The sequence below is a fragment of the Sphaeramia orbicularis genome, chromosome 12 (genome assembly GCF_902148855.1).
Source record: "Sphaeramia orbicularis chromosome 12, fSphaOr1.1, whole genome shotgun sequence".
NCBI classification, from domain to species: domain Eukaryota; kingdom Metazoa; phylum Chordata; class Actinopteri; order Kurtiformes; family Apogonidae; genus Sphaeramia; species Sphaeramia orbicularis.
In genome coordinates this window covers 10104-32067 of record NC_043968.1, presented here as the reverse complement: position 1 = coordinate 32067, position 21964 = coordinate 10104, and the positions used below count along the sequence as shown (strand labels likewise).

The following is a 21964-nucleotide window of genomic DNA, read 5'->3' as shown; positions in this document are numbered from 1 at the left end:
CAGTTAACTAAAATAAATAAAAACAACAATTAAAAGAAAAAACGATAACTAACTGAAACTGTATTGTGTGTTTACAAAACGAACTAAAACGGATAAAAATTATGGATAAAATTCCCTTCGTTTTCGCCTTTGTCAATATTGGATTGATACGAAATCAATTTATTTAGCTTGACCAATTTTATCTAGCAGCACCACGCAACACTTGACGGTCCGACGCTTCTTGTCACTTGTGGTTTCCAGTCGTCTTCTGGTCCCCATTCTACCTGGAAACATGGAGACTAAAGCTGGGAGAAAGTTCTGCATTGGATTTATTGGAAATGATGGCAAGGAAGATAAAAGATATGAAAAAACTAATACTAAAACTAAACTCAACTAAAACTAAGCATTTAGGAAAAAAACAAAACAAAACATTAAAACTATCAAACCTGCTCTAAAAATGAATTAAAACTAACTGAATTAGAGAAAAAAAAAGTCAAAACTAAATAAAACTAAACTAGAATGAAAAATCCAAAACTATTTTAGCTTTGATATGACCAGATACCATATGTGTTCATATCAGAATAGAAGGTTCTCGTCTATCAGTAGAATACAGACTCACCTGGGATGGAAATGTTGAAGCTGAAAACAGGATTCTGTGAAAAAACTCATGAAATCACACCTTTACTATGTGTAGATGACAGATTGATTGAGTAATTTCACAAATGTAGTTTAACATCTGAAAAAAATACATAAACAATGTCTAAAATAATGGGTTTTTTTGAGTAAAATTGTTTATTTTACTTCACTTTAAAGAAATGTAAACCTGATGTGAAATGATTATGAATAAATCTACAAAACTCTAATAGAGGGCATGCTGCCTTCAGGGACCAACCAGAGGCTCTGTAAATGTGTAAACTCAGGGCAGATAAAACAACGATGTGAACTGATGGAGAAATGATCGAATGCAAGTTGTTTTGGTGGCGATATTTACAGAAAAGTGCAGGGTTAGAGTCAGATCTGGATCCCAAACTAATCCACAAATCCATCTTCAGGCAGCTGATGGAGCAGGGGCGTCTGGGAAATGGAGTTTGAAAAAAAAAAAAAAAAAAGATCTTAATGATGCTATTACCGTCTAACAGCTCATTACAGACGATGTTTGTCGTCTTTCTGCTTCGTGGTGAAAATGTTCCTTGTGTTTCAAGCCTCTAGACTCTACAGACTACATTACCCATGAGCCTCTGCTGCTGCTGCATTCAAAGACACATTTCTGCAAAATGAAACCTGTAGCTCCAGCTCATTGATGAAAATGTTCACTTTTCATACATCTTAGTTAATTAATACATCTGAAGCTCTGTGATGAGTTCTACTGAAATGTACCCTGGGAGTTGTAGTCCTACACAGAAATGGGCGTTTCCCTTTTGATCCATCATGTACTGACATAGCTCATACTCATGGGCTTTGACTCGGACTTGTAGTTTCATTTAAGCTCTTCAAATGAAAGGATTATTCATTTACTGACTGAAATTATGTTGTGTTGTTTGTGAAGCTTCTATGTATAGATTCTATAAAATACAATACCCATGAGCCTTAGCTTCAACAAAGTGAATTCTGGTGACCATATTTGTACAAGTAAGAGAATCTAAAGCTCTCTGACTGGATGTGTGTTGCTGAAATGCACCATGGGAGTTGTAGTCCTGCACATTTTCCCTCCAGATTCCATAGAATTGTTTCTTGAATGTAGTTTATTTGATGCTACACACCATGGATGTTGTGCCTTTTGGACTCACACTCAAAACTACACTACCCATGAGCCTCAGCTGCTGTTGCCATGATGAAGAAAACACTTACTGCTTCTATTAACTGTCATTTATTACTTCAGTGTAGTCAAATACTATAGACTTTATAGAAATAAAAACTGACGCTGTGTGATGTACTTCTGTGGTTTGTTGGGGAGGTGCATCTTGGGAGTTGTAGTCCAGCACATTTTTGGATGGTTCACCCTCCGTATTCCAAAGAATTGTGTCTTGAATGTGGTTTTTTGATGCAACACACCATGGATGTTGTGCCTTGTGTACTTGCACTCAAAACTACACTACCCATGAGCCTCAGCTGCTGTTGCCATGACAAAGAAAACTCTCACTGGTTTATTAACTGTCATTTATTACTTCAGCGTAATTACATATTTTGGACTTTATAGAAATAAATAGTATGACATTGTGTGATGTAGCTCAAAGATTTGTTGCAGAAATGAATCTTGGGAGTTGTAGTCGAACACTGTTGGTGATTTCACCTTTTGTTTTTGTGTCAAAACTAGAAACACAAATCAAATAAATGTTTATTGAATGTAGTTTTTTGATGCTACATATCCTGGATGTTGTGCCTCATGTACAGCTACTTAAAACTACACTACCCATGAGCCTCAGCTGATTTTTCAGTAACATAGAAGACTGTCACTGCTTCTATTAACTGTCACTTATTACTTCAGTGTAATCGAATATTTTAGACTTTAAAGAAATAAAAACTGTCGCTGTGTGATGAAGCTCAGCAGTTTGTGGCTGAAGTGCATCTTGGGAGTTGTAGTCGAACACTGTTGGGGATTTCACCTTTTGTTTTTGTGCTTTACTAGAAACACAAACCAAATAAATGTTTCTTGAATCTAGTTTATTTGATTCAACACATCCTGAATGTTGTGCCTTTTGTACTGCCACTTAAAACTACACTACCCATGAGCCTCAGCTGATTTTTCAGTAACATAGAAGACTGTCACTGCTTCTATTAACTGTCATTTGTTGCTTCAGTGTCATTAAATATTTTGGACCTTTTACCTCTGCCAAGGAGGTTATGTTTTTCCCAGTGTTGGTTTGTCTTTTTTTTCTGTTTATGTGCAAGATAACTCCAAAAGTTATGGACAGATTTGGATGAAAAATTTCAGGAAATGTTGATACTGTCATAAGGAACAATGATGAAATTTTGGTGGTGATCGGGGGGGACTGATCTGCCTTGGTGGAAGTCTGCACTCTCTGAGTGCTTTTCTAGTTAGAAATAGAACTGTGAAGTGCTGTGTTTGTGAAGTTTGGTGCATCTTGGGAGTTGTAGTTTAACACTGTTGGTGATTTCACCTTTAGTATTTCATGTGGTTTAGGATGAACGTGGTCCGAGTTTGGAGTTTTACTGAAAATGATGATGTCGTCTTGGGTAAATGTGTGAAGGCCGTCTTTATCAAACTAAAGGTCAAGGCCCAGAAGGGGGATGAGAGGCTGTTTTTGTTTGGTCCAATAATAACATGTTTGTCATTTTCATAGAGTTTGAACCTGAACTGTGTGAAAAGCATCAGCCCTAAAAGATTTAAGGGGATGGAAATGATGGAAAACCTGTCTTTAATTGAACACGTCTGTAGATGACGATCCATGTGGTATTTTTGAGTTTTTATCTCTGGACGATTACTGTCTTCATCTTCATTAGCAATTTTTTCCAACATCTTCTTCTCCAAAACTACTGTTTGGATTCATTTCTACTCTTATTTGTCTCTTCATTGGGACAGTGTCTACAAAGCTTTGTCGTCTTTGTCTTCGTCATCTTCAATGTCGTCACCATCCTCATCTTCATTGTTGTTGTCCTGTTAGTAATTTCTTCAAAGATGTTCTTCTCTGAAACTACTGGTCAGATTCATTTTAAATTTTAAAGGTGTTTGTCGTAGTCCTCTTTAGCAGTTTCTTCAAACACGTTTCCTGAAACTCCTGGTCGGATTCGGATTCATTTCTAATTTTTTATGTATCTCTGTTGGGAAAATGTCACCAGTGTCTACTTTTCTACAATCTTCTTCTCCTATACTACTGAACAGATTCATTTCAAACTGTATATGTCTTACGTCTCTTCGTTGGGATAGTGTCTACAAAGCTTTGTCATCTTTATCTTTGTCTTCGTCATCTTCACCATCATCACCATCCTCGTCTTTGTGGTTGTTGTCCTAGTTAGCAACCAGCTAGCAATCATCTTCTCTGAAACTACTGGTCGGATTCATGTCACACTTTTGAGAAATTTTGGATTTTTGACAACTTTTTGGAAATATTCAGAATGTTTAATTTCCCTTCTACTGGTCCATCTGTTCATGGTTTAGAACATGTAAATGGTTCCAGATATCAGTCTAGTTCCTACTGATCACTGATAGAAGTCAGATATGGACTGTGATTGGATGAGTTCAGTTCTCCTCCAGTGAAACTTGTATAGTTGTATAGTTAGATATAGCCCACTTCTATAGTTAGATTGATGTGCATCCAGACCACAGGACTGGAACATAGAACAGAACCAGGACTGGAACACAGAACAGAACCAGGACTGGAACATAGAATAGAACCAGGACTGGAACATAGAACAGAACCAGGACTGGAACATAGAATAGAACCAGGACTGGAACATAGAACAGAACCAGGACTGGAACATAGAATAGAACCAGGACTGGAACATAGAACAGAACCAGGACTGGAACATAGAACAGAACCAGGACTGGAACACAGACCAGAACCAGGACTGGAACATAGAACAGAACCAGGACTGGAACATAGAATAGAACCAGGACTGGAACATAGAACAGAACCAGGACTGGAACATAGAATAGAACCAGGACTGGAACATAGAATAGAACCAGGACTGGAATATAGAACAGAACCAGGACTGGAACATAGAATAGAACCAGGACTGGAACATAGAACAGAACCAGGACTGGAACATAGAACAGAACCAGGACTGGAACATAGAATAGAACCAGGACTGGAATATAGAACAGAACCAGGACTGGAACATAGAATAGAACCAGGACTGGAACATAGAACAGAACCAGGACTGGAACATAGAATAGAACCAGGACTGGAACATAGAACAGAACCAGGACTGGAACATAGAACAGAACCAGGACTGGAACACAGAACAGAACCAGGACTGGAACATAGAACAGAACCAGGACTGGAACATAGAATAGAACCAGGACTGGAACATAGAACAGAACCAGGACTGGAACATAGAATAGAACCAGGACTGGAACATAGAATAGAACCAGGACTGGAACATAGAACAGAACCAGGACTGGAACACAGAACAGAACCAGGACTGGAACATAGAATAGAACCAGGACTGGAACATAGAACAGAACCAGGACTGGAACACAGAACAGAACCAGGACTGGAACATAGAATAGAACCAGGACTGGAACATAGAACAGAACCAGGACTGGAACATAGAACAGAACCAGGACTGGAACATAGAATAGAACCAGGACTGGAACATAGAACAGAACCAGGACTGGAACATAGAACAGAACCAGGACTGGAACACAGACCAGAACCAGGACTGGAACATAGAACAGAACCAGGACTGGAACATAGAATAGAACCAGGACTGGAACATAGAACAGAACCAGGACTGGAACATAGAATAGAACCAGGACTGGAACATAGAACAGAACCAGGACTGGAACATAGAATAGAACCAGGACTGGAACATAGAACAGAACCAGGACTGGAACACAGAACAGAACCAGGACTGGAACATAGAATAGAACCAGGACTGGAACATAGAACAGAACCAGGACTGGAACACAGAACAGAACCAGGACTGGAACATAGAATAGAACCAGGACTGGAACATAGAACAGAACCAGGACTGGAACACAGAACAGAACCAGGACTGGAACATAGAATAGAACCAGGACTGGAACATAGAACAGAACCAGGACTGGAACACAGAACAGAACCAGGACTGGAACATAGAATAGAACCAGGACTGGAACATAGAACAGAACCAGGACTGAAACATAGACCAGAACCAGGACTGGAACACAGAACAGAACTTCACACATTCAACTGGTTCTGATCCACATAGAACAGACGCTGACGTACAGGGACACTGGAACTGTTTTAGTATTTTTTAATTTAATTTAATTTAATTTAATTTTTTTTTTTTGACTGAATGAATGAAATCTTTGTTTAGAACATGTAGACAGTGAAATCAAAACGAAAATCAACCAACAAAATATAAGTACTGGGACATAAATGGTTGATAAGTAAACTAACTAACTAACTAAATAAATAACTAAATAAAAAGAGTAATAATAAGTAATAACAAGTGTTCATTGAACTCAGACCTCCTCCTTGTGTGGATCGACTCTTTCTGTTTAAATTCCACAGTTTCCAGGTTGTTCCATACAGCAGAAACAGTTATATTTGTTGAGTTCTAATTTTAAATGTGTGGGAAATGGGATTTTCAATGTTCAGTGTAAATGTCCACAGAGTCCACATTCCACAGTGGATGTGGACAATTTAGTTCCACATACAAGAGATTGTTCTAAGGGTGGATCCAGTTGGAGTCATTTTGAATATTTATGAATTTTCAAAAATGTCTCAGTGATGACAGATGGAAAACTGTAGATGTTGTGACCTTGCTGTGGCCTTGAACTTTGTCCTACTGGGACCAAAATGGACTGGGTTGGTCCCAGGGCCTAGGCCTATCTGTGGGGAAGATTTGGGAAAGATGGGTGGAAGAGTTTTACACTAAAGTTGCTAAAAAACACACAAAGCAAAGTGATCACAACAGTTCCTGGCAGAGGTAAAAAAAAAAAAATAATAATAATAATAATGATATAAATAAAAGAAATGAAATGAAATTATACATGCTCGAAAAGGAGTAGGAAGAAGGAAAAACTTATGTACTCTTTTCCCCAATTTCTGTTCCTTATGATCACTATATAATTTTTTTGTTTTTTTCTGGTCCTTCTGTGGATGTGAACCCCAGTTCCATGTCTCAAAGTGGACTTGGTCCCACTCAGGTAAACAGGGACAGATGGGTGGGTTTTTTTGGGCGCTCCTGTTGCCGAGGCGACGGTCCGGCCCGGCCCGGCTCGAGAAAGGAAAGAAAAGAGCCACAATCAATGAGACCCCTTTTTGTTTTAGTGGGAACCCCCTTTTACCCCCCGCCGGCCCAGGCAGTGTGCGTTTGTGAGTGTGTGTCTTTGTGTCCGCTGTGTGCCACTGACTTTATTTAAGACAAGGACTCTTTTGTTTTAAGCTCCGAAAGGCTCCGAGCCCGAGCCTGGCCCTGTAATTGGCCTACTTAGGCCCTGCTTAGCATGAGAAAAGCCCCCGGTCGGCCCGCCACCGCCAAGATAACTCTTGTTTTTTAAGCCACGGAGAGGACGAGAGGCGCTGATCCGAATTCAGATTAGCCTCCGAAAAACACGGAAAAGAAAAAAAAAAAACAAAAACACACACTCTGCTTTAAATACTCTGCACGCTAATTACTCCAGCACAAAGCTGGGAGAAAAAACCTTTAGCGGAGAAGAGCCGGAGTCCATTTAAAGCAGGAGGAGGGGGTTTCTTTAACCCACCCACCCCCCCACCCTGCGTTTCCATCCCAGACGCCACTTGTTGCGGCCGAATCATTGAACTTAATTAGCGGGACAATGCGTGAGCGGTTTGCGAAGTTGAGGCGTAAACAGAGTCAGATTTAGGGACAGAGGTGGAGACGAGGACGGCGGCGGCGGTAGACGACGGCGGCGGCATGAGGTAAAAAACCAAACACCTTCAGGTCGATCGATCCGCGATTAGATCCATGTGTAGCATCAGGATGAGCTGTGATCAATAATCGATACGATCAATCACACACACTGTCAACACTTGAACAGCTTTGACCAGTGACACATTTACAGACGGATCTGAGGATCAATAGTTCAGGTATTTTTCCACATTTCTCTCCAGTTTTTCTCCACATTTAGTATTTTTTGTGACTCTTTGATTCTGTTTAGTTCTGGTTCCACATTCAGACCAAAACGATCTGAAGTCAAATAAAAACAGAAGAACCTTTAAATGATGACAAACACACATTTTCACTGTTTTAGAGCAAAAAAAACCTACATTAAATCATGAAAGTGTTTATTTTTACAAACTATCCAAACAAAAAAGATGCAAATTACCTGAAAAAAAATTACATTTCTTCCCAAAAATAAGAGCAATTTTGACAAAAATTTTATGTTTATTCCAGATCCGATCAAACACACAAAACATTTAATAACAGAATATTAGTCCAATTACACTGAATTTTCTTCAGACATTTCAGGTTGTTCATATTTTATTGTTAAAGGATAGTTTGTAAATGTAAATATTTTCATAATTTCATATTTTTTTGCACTAACTATGGATTTGAGTATTGATATTTCAGGTATTTTTCCACATTTCTCTCCAGTTTTTCTCCACATTTGGTATTTTTTGTGACTCTTTGACTCCGTTTAGTTCCAGTTCCACATTCAGACCAAAACGATCTGAAGTCAAACATTAACAGAATCAGCTCTAAATAATGAGTCTGAATTTTCTTGGTTTAATGTAAAACCAATATTGTGAAATTACGCCTATAAATAATAACTCCACATGTTTGTCTTTGTTTTAGTGCTAAAAATAACATTAAATTATAAAAATCTTTACATTTACAAATAATCCTTTAACAATATAATGTGGATAACTTGAACAAATGGGAACGAACTGGAAATTAGAGAAGAAAATCAGTGTAATTGGACCAATATTCTGTTATTAAATGTTTTGTGTATTTGATCAGATCTGTAATAAACATATAAATGATAAACTGAGGCAAAAAATTCATAAAATTACACTTATTTTTCTCAAGAAATGTCATTTTTTTCAGGTTGTTCACATCTTTTTTGTTTGGATAGTTTGTAAATATGAACATCGTCATGATTTAATGTTATTTTTTTGCACTAAAACAGAGAGAAAAATGTGTGTTTGTCATTATTTACAGGTTTTTCTTCTGTTATTATTTGACTTCAGATCGTTTTGGTCTGAATGTGGAACCGGAACTAAAACGGAGTCACGGAAATGTTTTGGAGTTTGGATAGTTACCTCCACCAAGGAACGGCAGAGGTTATGTTTTCACTGGGGTTTGTTTGTTTGTTAGCAAGATAACTAAAAAAAGTTATAGAAGGACTTGGATGAAATTTTCAGGAAATGTTGATACTGGCACAAGGAAGAAATGATTAAATGTTGGTGGTGATCGGGGAGGGGGGGGGGGGGCATCTGTCTTGCCTTGTTTGGTTTAATGTAAAAAATAACATTAAATTCTGAAAATATTTACATTTACAAACTCTCCTTTAACAATACTTCCTGTTTAGATAGGTTTATTAAATTTCTAAGTACAGAATACACAGGTATCTTTTAATAATATAATGTGAATAATTTGAACAAATATGAACAAACTGGAAATTAGTGAAGAAAATTAAGTGTAATTGGACTAATATAACTGAGTAACTTCACTTTAACGATGACATTTTAATAACACCAGCTGATTTCGCGTATAGAACGTGTTTTTAATTCGTAACATCCTGCTGCAAAAAGGACAGTTTATCTTTCATATGTTCAGCAATTTAATCTTTCATGTTTAGTCAGAATTTAGTCTGAAATGTCGGAGGTTGACTTCTGTATGGGATCTGACAGGAGTTTAGGGGAGGTGAAGGATGGAGTAAGGGTGGTGGTGGGGGTGGGGTTATAAATTAAACTTCATCCCACTCCTTTTGTCGACTGGTTTACTTTCTTTTTTATATAAAGATTTTGTTGTTTGATTTTATTGCAATGTTCGAAATAAACAAACAATATTCCACCTGTTATTAAATGTTTTGAGTATTTGATCTGATCTTTAATAAACGAGTATAAATGATAAACTGAGGCATGTTGTTAGGAAAGGTCATTTTTTTCAGGTTATTCACATCTTTTTTTTTGGTTTGGATAGTTTATAAATATTTTGTAAATTTTGGCCCACGGACCGCATGTTTGACCACCTGAACTAAAGTTAAATAAAAACAGAAGAACCTGTAAAGAAGGACAAGTGCAAATCTGTCTGTTTGTGCCAAAAAATAGGAAATTATGGAAATATTTACAATTACAAACTACCCTTTAACAATAAAATATGAACAAACTGAACTGTCTGAAGAAAATTCAGTGTAATTGGACCAATATTTTGCCTGTTACTAAATGTTTTGTGTATTTGATCAGATCTGTAGTAAACATATAAATGATAAACTGAGGCAGAATATTGGAAAAATTGCACTTATTTTCCTGATTTAATGTCATTTTTTTCCAGGTTATTCACATCTTTTTTGTTTGGATAATTTGTAAATATAAACATTTTCACAATTTGTTATTTTTTTTGCACTAAAACAGTGAAAATGTGTGTTTGTCATTATTTAAATGTTCTTCTGTTATTATTTGACTTCAGATCGTTTTGGTCTGAATGTGGAACCAGAACTAAACAAAGTCAAAGAGTCACAAAAAATACCAAATGTGGAGAAAAACTGGAGAGAAATGTGGAAAAATACCTGAACTATTGATCCTCAGATCCGTCTGTAAATGCGTCACTGGTCAAAGTTGTTCAAACCTGAGTGTTGACACTTAGTTTTGAGAAGAAATTTCAGTTTTTTTTAGTTTATGCTCATCTTTTTTTGTCAGGATCGTTTGTAAATGAAAATATTTTCATAATTCAATGTGATTTTTTTTTTAACTAAAACAAAGAAAAAATGATGGTGTTGTTATTGAACTGGTCCAGTTGAGTTCAAACTGGTCTGAACTCAAACCAGTTGGACTCCATTGACTGTTCATGTGGTCAGTGTTGTTTTTGTGTTTATGGGATGGATTATGGATTGGACTGTTTGGACAGTTTTGGTCCACGGGCCGAATGTTGGACACCGCTGCTTTAACGGGTTCATCAATCAATAATTCAATTCTGATTTATTTTATTTTTTTATTTATTTTTTTTTACACATTTTCATGTCTATTAATTAAACTTGTATTGATTTTTCAGGTCAAACCACATAATTAAAAAAACTTCACATCAGGATCATTTGGATAAAAAGTTTAGTTTAACTGTTGAAAAATGAAACTGATCAGTGGAAAAAAGATGAGAAATCCAAAAACGTTATGTATTTAATAACATTTCAGGTTCTTTTTGTGTTTTGTTTTTTTTTTTTTTTTTTTTACTTTTCCATCCTTCGGTCAATTTGATAACATCAGATTTTTTTGGGATTTTTTTTTTTTTTTTACAGATTTTATAATTTTTCTGTATGTTTTTTGATTCATTATTTTAAAAACGACTATATTCATTTTTTTCTCCTCGATCATAATCAATAATCCAAACTATTATCAATATTTGCATTTTTCCAGTTGTACTATTTCCGGTTTTTAGGTGTGATTTGTAGTATATGTATTATTTCCAGTGTTTCCGGTTCTTTCTGTTTTTTCTTCAGTTCAAATGTTAGGTTTATTATTATTTTTCGCAGATTTTTTTTTTTTTCTTTAAACGTCTTCTTTAATCCATTTGTCGGATAAAACCAGACACAGTTTGGATCCATTTAATTGAAGAATCGGTGGTAGAAGTTACTCCAACACACTCAGATGCTGAAGTTCTTTGGCTGTTTTTCGCTCCAGATCGATCGACCGGTGATCTGTGATCGAGTCGTGTCTGCTCTACATCTACTGTTTAACTTCTGTTTGTTCTCTGTTATTTTAATTGTTTACACAGATGTAAAAAAGCACTCATTAAATCAGGTTCTCCTGTTCACATGATCAATAATAATGCGATAACTGCAGATAGCAGACATTGGTCTGAGTGTTGGAGTGAATGTAAACAGTCTGTTCAGTGGATGTGGACGATCGACGGTTCAGATCTGCACAGCTGACGGGGTCTGTCTGTCTCTCTCTCTCTCTGTCTCTCGTCCAGTCGGTCCTGGGGGGGGACTTGGGCCTGGGCAGTCCTGGAGCGGCGTCTCCCACCAAACCTGCCGCTCACTTTTACCAACACTACGGATCCAACCCCAGGAGGAGAGCGCTGCACATGGACGCCATGGGTGAGCGATGACCACCAACACAACTGCTGATACACAACTACTGATACACAACTGATACACAACTACTGCTACACAACTGATACACAACACACACACAGGAGAGCGCTGCACATGGACGCCATGGGTGAGCGATGACCACCAACACAACTGCTGATACACAACTACTACTACACAACTGATACACAACACACACACAACAGATACACAACTGATACACAACTACTACTACACAGCAGATACACAACTGATACACAACACATACACAGGAGGAGAGCGCTGCACATGGATGCCATGGGTGAGCAATGACCACCAACACAACAACAGATACACAACAGATACACAACTACTACTACACAACAGATACACAACTGATACACAACACACACACAACACATCCACAACTACTACACTACTGATACACAACACATACACAGGAGAGCGCTGCACATGGACGCCATGGGTGAGCAACAGATACACAACTACTGATACACAACAGATACACAACTGATACACAACACATACACAAGTACTACACAACACATACACAACTACTACACAACACATACACAGGAGAGCGCTGCACATGGACGCCATGGGTGAGCAATGACCACCAACACATACACAACTACAGATACACAACTACTGATACACAACTGATACACAGGACAGACGCCATGGGTGAGCAACTACTACTACACAATTACTATTACACAACTACTACTACACAACACATGCACAACACACACACACACAACACATACACAGGAGAGCACTGCACATAGACACCATGGGTGAGCAACCACCAACAGATACACACCTAGTCCACAACACACACACAACAGACACACTATGTACCCCACACATACACAACACATACACAACTACAGATACACACCTAGTCCACAACACACACACAACAGACACACTATGTACCCCACACATACACAACACATACACAACTACAGATACACACCTAGTCCACAACACACACACAACAGACACACTATGTACCCCCACACACACAGCTCCTCAGGGCTGTAGGAGTGTGTGTGGACTCTGTGGACCTGTTCGTACCCAGGTCCGTCCTCTGTCTGTTGTGTTCAGTCAATGACTCTGACACACAAAGGGTTAACAGTCTGTCTGTGCTAGAAGTCCCGCCTCTGACGTAAATATCGCTCTCTGATTGGCTCTTTGGTTTTGCTATCGTACATGTGATTGGCCGTCCCCGCTGTCACTCCATCTACTGGTAAAAGGAACCTGTTAGTTAGACGCTAACGTACGTTTTCAACATGTTTGTATTTGTTCTGAGTCACATCAGTTAGATTTGGATGTGAGAGGAGTCAGTTACATGGACATTTGGACGTGTGTGTGTGTGTGTGTGTGTGTGTGTGTGTGTGTGTGTGTGTGCTCAGTAATTAGGATGTAAAGGACGTCAAAGAAAAGAAAACTGGTCATCAGACACTTGTGTAGGAGTCCCAGTGTGAGTTCTGGGTTTAGAACTGCAGAGGTTCAACACATACTGAAGAAAAGACACTGTTTAATACCAAACAGACACTTTTAAAAGTTACTTTATTTATGATTTTAATGCATTTCTACAGAAGAGCAACTGTTAAACAAACACACCTAAAGAAACTATGTGGGGAAAATACAATAAAAGCTCAGATTGTAAATGTAGATGTGGTTTGAGCCATAGTTTTAGAATAAATGACATGTAATAAACAGTCCAATCCTTTTGGTTCAGGCAGGAAATGAACCATCAGACTGTTTGAACAGTGGATCTGTAATCTGATTACATGACAGGAATGAACAGATACATGTCAGGAGACGGAGAGGACACACACATACACAACTACTACTACACAACATATACACAGCACATACACAACTACTACTACACAACACATACACACACACACACACAACTACTACTACACAACACATACACAACACATACACAACTACTGCTACACAACACATACACAACTACTACTACACAACACATACACAGCACATACACAACTACTACTACACAACACATACACAACACATACACAACTACTACTACACAACACATACACAACACACACATACACCAATACACACATATATAACAATACACACATTATATACACATGGACAAAACCATGAAAATACACACATCATATACACACTGATTGTTTCACAGACATTATATACACACATTATATACACATATACAGACATTACATATTATATGCACATTATAGAAATGTTGTATTATTTACACACATATATATACACACACATTTTATGAACACAAAAATACACATTATATCTGCACATTATGTACACTATACGCTATGTATTCACACACACACACACACACACACACACACACACACACACACACACAATGTACACGTATACATAGATTATATACACAATATCTGCCAACACAACACACAAATACACACATGTAGAGAGGACACCAGACACATTATACATACATAATATACACACAATATACACACTTAACATTATACACAAATGTCATATATACACAAACATTAAACTCTATACATGTTTTATAGATATGACTCAACTTACACATTACATATACACATATACACACATGCTCTTGTAGACACACACACACACACACACACACATATATACACATACAATCATATATACACACACACATATACACTTATATAAACACATTTACACACATATATACACACATACACACGCATATACACATATACATACATGTATACACACATATACCCACACATACACTCGTATACAAACATATACACACACACACATAAATACTTGTATACCCACACATACACCTGTATACACTCACATACTTACATATACACACATATACATACATATACACATGTATACACACACATACAATCATATACATACATACACGCATATACATATTCACACATTCACACATACACACACACACACACACACAGTACTGCATATCTACACACTATACACACACTATTATATTTCATTCTATTTATTTTCCTGTTTAATGTCAATAGGAAGATGATGTCAGATTATTATTGATGCTCTGATCAATAATCATCATCAATCAGTATCAATAACCGTTGTCAATGAGCCCCATCTTCATTCAATTAGTCTTTAATAATTCACACACGTGGATTCATCCGCCGCTGGAAATAGTCCCGACACATTCCAGATCCTTTAGGAAGCGACTGAGATTGAATTGATTATTTTTATTGATTAATTTCTCTTTGATGATCTGGAGCCCAGGCACAGATTTACACCTAAAGCATTTACGGAAGGTAACCATGGCAACAGGTTATTTTTGTCTGAAGACCTTTCATTTTAATGGCCGATTTGCTGGCGATTATGAGTTCCTTTTCAGGTGGAATCGGTTAAAACTTCTGAAAAATATTAGACGTAATAAAGCGTTCAAATCTGATTTAAAACACGAACATCGTCTACATGGAATGTTCCTGAACAGCAGCTTTAAAAACAACAGTTCAGTGTGTTTTCTGTGTTTGTAGAAGACCAATACGGTGCAGGAGGTAAAGGCTGGGATACTTTTTGATAAAAGAAAATGTAAAATATTGGACAAAAAACATTTTAGTTTGAATTTACTCCAAAACTCTGAATTCTGTGGGGAATGTTTCCAGGATTTAGTCACGTCCCAGGTCCAAACCCTCACTGATCTGTTAGTTTTCTGTTAGAGGCTGAATTCAAACCTGAGTCCGACTCTGAACGGCTTTTTTTCAAGTTTACTCGTTTTTTTGTTTCCTCATTGTTTTTCTCCATTTTTTTTCTTTTGTTTTCCTACTCATTTTTTCACGTTTCCTTGTCTTTTTTTTTCCTCCTCATTTTTTTCTCATTTCCTTGTTGTTTTTTTCCTTGTTTCCTCGTTGTTTTTCCATTTCCTTGTTTTTTTTCCTCTTATTTTTTTTTCTCATTTCCTCATCCTTTTTTTCCCGTTTCCTCATTGTTTTTCCATTTCCTCATTATTTTTTTGTTTTCTTCCATTTTTCTCGTTTCCTCATCGTTTTTTTCCCTGTTTCCTCGTTGTTTTTCCATTTCCTTGTTTTTTGTTTTCCTCTTATTTTTTTTCTCATTTCCTCATCCTTTTTTTCCCGTTGCCTCATTGTTTTTCCGTTTCCTCATTATTTTTTTTGTTTTCCTCCATTGTTTCTCGTTTCCTCATCGTTTTTTTCCCTCGTTATTTTTTGTTTTCCTCTATTTTTTTTCTCGTTTCCTCGTCATTTTTTCCCCTCGTTTTCTCGTTATTTTTGCGTTTCCTCGTTGTTTTCTTCCCGTTTCCTCCTCGTTTTCACCTGTTCTGATCCCTGCTCACCTCCGCTGTGTGTTTTTAGGAGGTTCGATGTTGTGATCGTGACCCATTTATTCGTCTGTTTGTGCGTTTGAAAGGAATCAGAAATGACGGCGAAGTCTTTCAGAGCGGTGGGACAATAACGGCCGGCGTTCAGCCTTGGTGGCGTTAGCCTTGAGAGGAAACACACACACACAAATGCACAAATGAACACACAAATACACACACACACACACACACACATGAACACACACATGAACACACACGCACATGAAACCACTCTGGAGCATATTCATTTTTCCATCAGAGTCTCACCTTCCCAGTTAATAGACCGGTCCCTCTCTCTTCCCTTTGACAGAAACCCTGAAACGACCATAACCATGTCAAAAGCCTGTTTCCTTTTTATCAGCGTAAAAAAAAGGATCTTTTTGTGTCTTGTGGTTTTATTTTCAGCGTGGCATTGTGTGGCGCTGAATGCTTTCTTTGTAAATGTATGAAACGGGGCCTTTTTGGTCCCGGTGGAAGACGAACGTCCTGTTAAAGCCTGGTTATCGTTTCCTGTTGTTTCTCTTTCAGACATTCACACAAAAAAAGTGCGGAAGGTTCCTCCTGGTTTACCGTCCTCAGTAAGTCACAACCTGCCTTTAAGTCCTATTACCCATGTGTCACTGCTGCTGCAGGTGTGTGTGTGTGTGTGTGTGTGTGTGTGTGTGTGAGTGTGTGCAGAAAAGCTGCAGACGTCGTCTTTTTTCGCGAGTCTGTGCAGATTTCAGCGTCGGCTGCTGATGTCGACGCCGGTTTTGCTGCTTTTTAAGGAAAAAGCTGAAGAGTTCGAACAAAGAATCTGGAATTTAACACGAAAAAATGTGACTTTTTTTCCACGAAACAAACAAACAAAGATGGTAAAGCAAGAACAAATAAACACAAATCTACAAAATCACACTTAGGAAGGAACATAATTATATAACGACTAAGATAAAATCTGGAAAACGTGCAAATCCTCAACATGTCACTGATTTATTGGACTTAAATGACAAAAAACAATGAAAAAAATAATACAAATTTGATTGTATTATTGTATGATTATCAGTAATTTAACCCTAATGTGCATAAAATCTAAAAGAAAAAAATATATAAATTCAATAAAATATTCATCTAAAATGCACAACAGGAAGGAAGAGAGTCAATAAAAGCATAAAAATGAAGTGTTTATGAAACTTGACTCTTTTATTCTAATAAATAAAAAAAAGAATCAAATACATATCAGCTTTTGCATAAAATCTAAATGAAAAATACAAAAAAAAAAACATAAAACGGTTTTAAAATCACATAAATGAACGACTAAACCCAGCGTTTAAAGGTGTGAAAACATATTAATGAATGAATTCAGGAGTGAAATGAAGGTTTTAAAGTCATAAAAATCACAAATAAAACGCCAAATATCACCAGTTTATAGTGGATTAAAATGACGATAAGAATTTATTCAACGCAGAATCAATAATTTAACGTAAAAAAAACCCCACTTATTTAACATAAAAGTGACTTTTCTTTATCGGTGAAACAGTCTGAGTTTGACAAAACTCTGGTGAGTCGACCTTTGACCCCCATGAGAAGTCATTCCATAAACACTGTGACCAACGTAAAAATGACGTAGTTTCACAGATCTGTTCGTATGTCCGTCCTAGCGCCCTCTAGTTCCTGTAGGTGTTTGGTTTAAACTCTGTTTTTGGTCATGTGACTCTGGTCGGACTCAAAGGTTTTGTGTCATCTACTAATTTAAGTACGAAAAACACCTCTTCTAAGAACTTCGGCAAATTGTTGTTTTTCCGTTTGGCAAGTTTTTATTCGCAAGTTCTATTTGTGCAATTTGAGGATCAATGGAAAAGAGACGAGTGTGTGTTTGGAGAACAGACCATCGTGGGCGTGGTCGACCTGAGCGGAGAGAACGTGTTTGAAGATCGACGCAGCAAGAAAACAGTTCAACTCAGAACAGTGAGGACCGAAGCATTAGAGGAAATAAAAACGCATTTTCTTAAATTCCAGAGTCACGAATTTGGTCGTTCAGTAGGCGGTGAAATGGACATGAAATTCTGTTGTAAATGGACTTAAAACGGTCCGAAAAGTCGTAAATTTAACCTGTAGGAACCTCTGGGAACAGGTTATCTTTTCATGGTCGTCTTCATCGTCGTGGTCTTCATCATCTTCATCATCTTCATCATCTTCATTTTCCATTTCTTCATCTTCTCAGACTAAACTCTTGGTCAGATTCATTTCATATTTTTTCTGTTTCTTTAGGACAAAGTCTGTTCACAGTTTAGATACAGTTTGATTATTTTTCTTTTTTTCTTTTTACCTTCTCCCTGTTCCGTTCCTTCTCCTGCTCCATCTGTAGATGCTGTGGAACTGGGCTGTCAGACTCATTTTACTTCAGTTCCACATCCTCCTATTGTGATCTGCAGTGGGCCGGACCAGTCAAATAATAACATGATTATATAGAAATAATGCCAACTCCAAACATTTTAATGTGTTTTATAGTGAAAACCGTCAAATTACATTATGGAAACGTTTACATCTATAAACTGTCCTTTTAAAAATGTGAATAACATGAAGTTTATGAAGAAAAATCAGTGCAGTTTTAACTGTATTCTGCGTCTGCTTATCATTTGTAAATGTGCATTATAACTTACAGATCATGACGGATCTGCAAATTTACGAAATATTTGAGTAACTGGCAGAAAATGAGTAAAATTGCACTTACTTCTCTGAACACATTACTAGTTTTTCATATTTTTTGTGAAAGGCTAGTTTGTAAATTTACTTATTTTCATGTAATTTCACTTTTTTACACTAAAACAGGAAAAGTTTGGAATTGTCATAATTTGTGGGTTTTTCTGACAGTGTTTCACTGATCTGACCCTCTTCAGACTAAAGCAGGGCTTCACATGGGCCCTGAAGTAAAAGTCTGGACTGTTCATATCCTGAGGGTAGTTTTGGCTTTTCATAAATTCATCCTGCAGGCCGGACCGGACCCTCTGGTGGGCCGCATTTGGCCCCTGGGCCTCATGTTGGACCCCCCTGCTTTAGAACATGGACTGGTTCCACACATCAGTCCAGTTCCTACTGAACCCACAGAACCCCCGTCTGGACTTCCATTTGTGTCTGCCGGGGTCCGCGTCCTGGTTCCTTCTTCTTCGTTGGTGTCGCGGTCTTTCTTCTTTTCTTCTTTTTTTCCTTCTAATGAATCCTTTTCCCTCCGTTCCTTCCTCGTCTCCCTTCGCTCTAACTTTTGTTTTTGTCGTTCGTCAAATGGACTTTTTGCTGAGTTGATGATTTACTTTAGAAACAATTAAACGTCACTTGAGAACGGAGCGTGGGACGAGTTCGTAATCAAAAGGAAATTAGACGGCGTTCCGAACATTAGCAGGTTTCACAGCGACGACGCGCTGCCGTGTGTTTGTGCGTTTGTGTGGTTTTATGTGTTTTTGTTTGTTTTCATGTGTTTTTCTGTGTTTGTATGTGTGTTTGTGTGTGTTTGTATGTGTGTTTTTGTGTGTTTCTGTGTGTTTTGGTGTGCGTTTTTCTGTGTTTTTGTCTGTTGTGTTTTTTTCCTCCGTCAGATCTGATGGTTTGGGTTCATTTGTCGCTGATGGACTGAAGCTCATCCACAGTTTCACTAACGAACAAAAAAACTCATCATAAAGTTCAGAATCGGCCTCGTTAGAGACCAAGAGACCATTCTAATAACGAACTGAGAAAACATTTAAGTACAGACATTAAACCGACGCAGAGCCACACAGTCTGTGTGTTTTTCACCAGATCAATGACGTTTGTTCCATGTGATGGTTTCATTTAGTTCTTATTACAGTTTAGTTTTTATATGGATTGGATCCAAACAGAGAAAACAGAAGAAAAAAAGGACGTTTTCAGTCAAATCTGTCATTAACTGAACATAAAATAAAAACATATAGAACCTGATTTTTTTATTCATTTTGTTCATTTTTATTCATTTTAGTGTTTTTTGGTCAATTTTTGCCTGTTTTATTTTTTTTCCCTCAATTTTGTTGCTCATTTTTTCTTTTTATTTAATTTTCATGCTTTTTAAATTAATTTTTGTGCATTTTTTTTTCCTTATTTATTTTTTTCCCTCCATTTTGTTCAGTGTGTGGCTTTTTTTTCCCCATTAATTTTTAATTGTATTGATGCTTTAGCTGTTTTTATTCAGTTCGTTGCTTTTTTTAATTTCTTTTTTGTTTTGCTTTTTTTTAAATTCATTTTTTCAAATTTCATTGTGACTTTGGCTGTTTTTATTCATTTTGTTGCTTACTTTTTTCTTTTTTTAAATTTCCTTTTAGTTAAATTTTTTGCTCTTGTAATTAATTTTTATTCATTTTATTGTGACTTAAGCTGTTTTTGTTCATTTTGTTGCTTATTTTTTCTTTGTATTACATTTTTATGCTTTTTAAATTAATTTTTGTTCATTTTTTTTCTCATTTTATTATTTTTTTCCTCCATTTTGTTGAGTATGTGGCTTTTTTTCATGATTTTTTGTTAATTTTATTGTGACTAGCTGTTTTTGTTTATTTTATTGCTTATTTTAATTTCTTTTTTTTTTGTTGCTTTTTTATTAATTTAAAAAAAATCTTATTTATGACTTTGGCTGTTTTTGTCCATTTTGTGGCTTATTTTTTTTCTCTTTATTTCATTTAATTTAATTTTTGTGCTTTTTAAATTAATTTTTGTTCGTTTTATTGATGACATTTTAATTTATTTTATTTGTTATTGTCATATTCTGTTTGTTTTTTCATCAGATCACCTGACGTTTCTTCTATGTGACGGTTTAATAAATACAGGATTTTATCAGACCTTTTATTAAAACATGAACACTTTGAGATTATCTGTGTATTATATTATTATTATATGGATTTTATCAAAACAGAAAAAAATGAAGAAAAAGGGACGTTTTCAGTCAAATCTGTTTTAACTGAACACAAAAACAAACATATATGACCTCATTTTTTATTCATTTAGTTCATTTTTACTCACTGAAAATTTTTTTCCCTCTATTTCGTTCGGTTTGTGGCTTTTTTTTTTTTTTTGTTAGTGTTATTACTGACGTTTTTGTTCAGTTTGTTGCTTACTTTTGTTTAAGTTTTGTAAATTTTTTTCCTTTTCGATTAATTCGTGTTCATTTTATTGATGACTTTAGCTGTTTTTGTTCATTTTGTTGCTTATTTTTGCTTTTTTAAAAATTTCAGTTTAGTTAAATTTTTTGGTCTTAATCATTTTTTATTCATTTTATTGTGACATTTGTTTATTATTTTTTTTGTTTTTGTCACATCCTTTTTTTTTTCATCAGATCACTGATGTTTCTTATATGTACATTCAATAAATACATGATTTCTTTAGACGTTCTATTAAAACTATGACCAGATTATGGTTAAAAACCTAAAGTGAGTGACATATAAACATGTGACGCTGAAGAAACTAAGAACAAACATGATGCAGACAATAAAAACTCAGACATGATTCGATTTTCACACATTTGTCTTTATTTTCTGATGGTAAAACATTTGGCCAAAAGGATCGACTGGTGTAAAATGTTTAATACTCATTGATCCAGTAAAAATAAGAAAATATTACATTAAACAAGTATAAAATGAGCAACAAAAACAGTCAAAGTCATCAAGAAAATGAGCAAAAATGAATAAAAATGGGGGTAGAACAACAAAATAAGCCACAAATGGAACAAAATGGGATGAAAAAAT

At 36.4% G+C, this 21964-nt stretch overlaps 1 protein-coding gene across 1 annotated transcript in view; it reads left to right on the top strand.

Moving 5' to 3' along the window:
• Window positions 1-18191, top strand: part of LOC115429898 (transcription factor 4-like) — a gene marked incomplete at its 3' end in the record, with an annotated part of 164943 nt that extends 146752 nt beyond the window's left edge. The window contains exons 8-10 of the mRNA XM_030149707.1: window positions 11743-11869; window positions 16776-16879; window positions 18072-18191. Coding sequence (XP_030005567.1) covers window positions 11743-11869; window positions 16776-16879; window positions 18072-18191 — 351 coding nt within the window. The remainder of the gene's footprint in view (window positions 1-11742; window positions 11870-16775; window positions 16880-18071) is intronic.
• Window positions 18192-21964: the final 3773 nt, after the last annotated feature.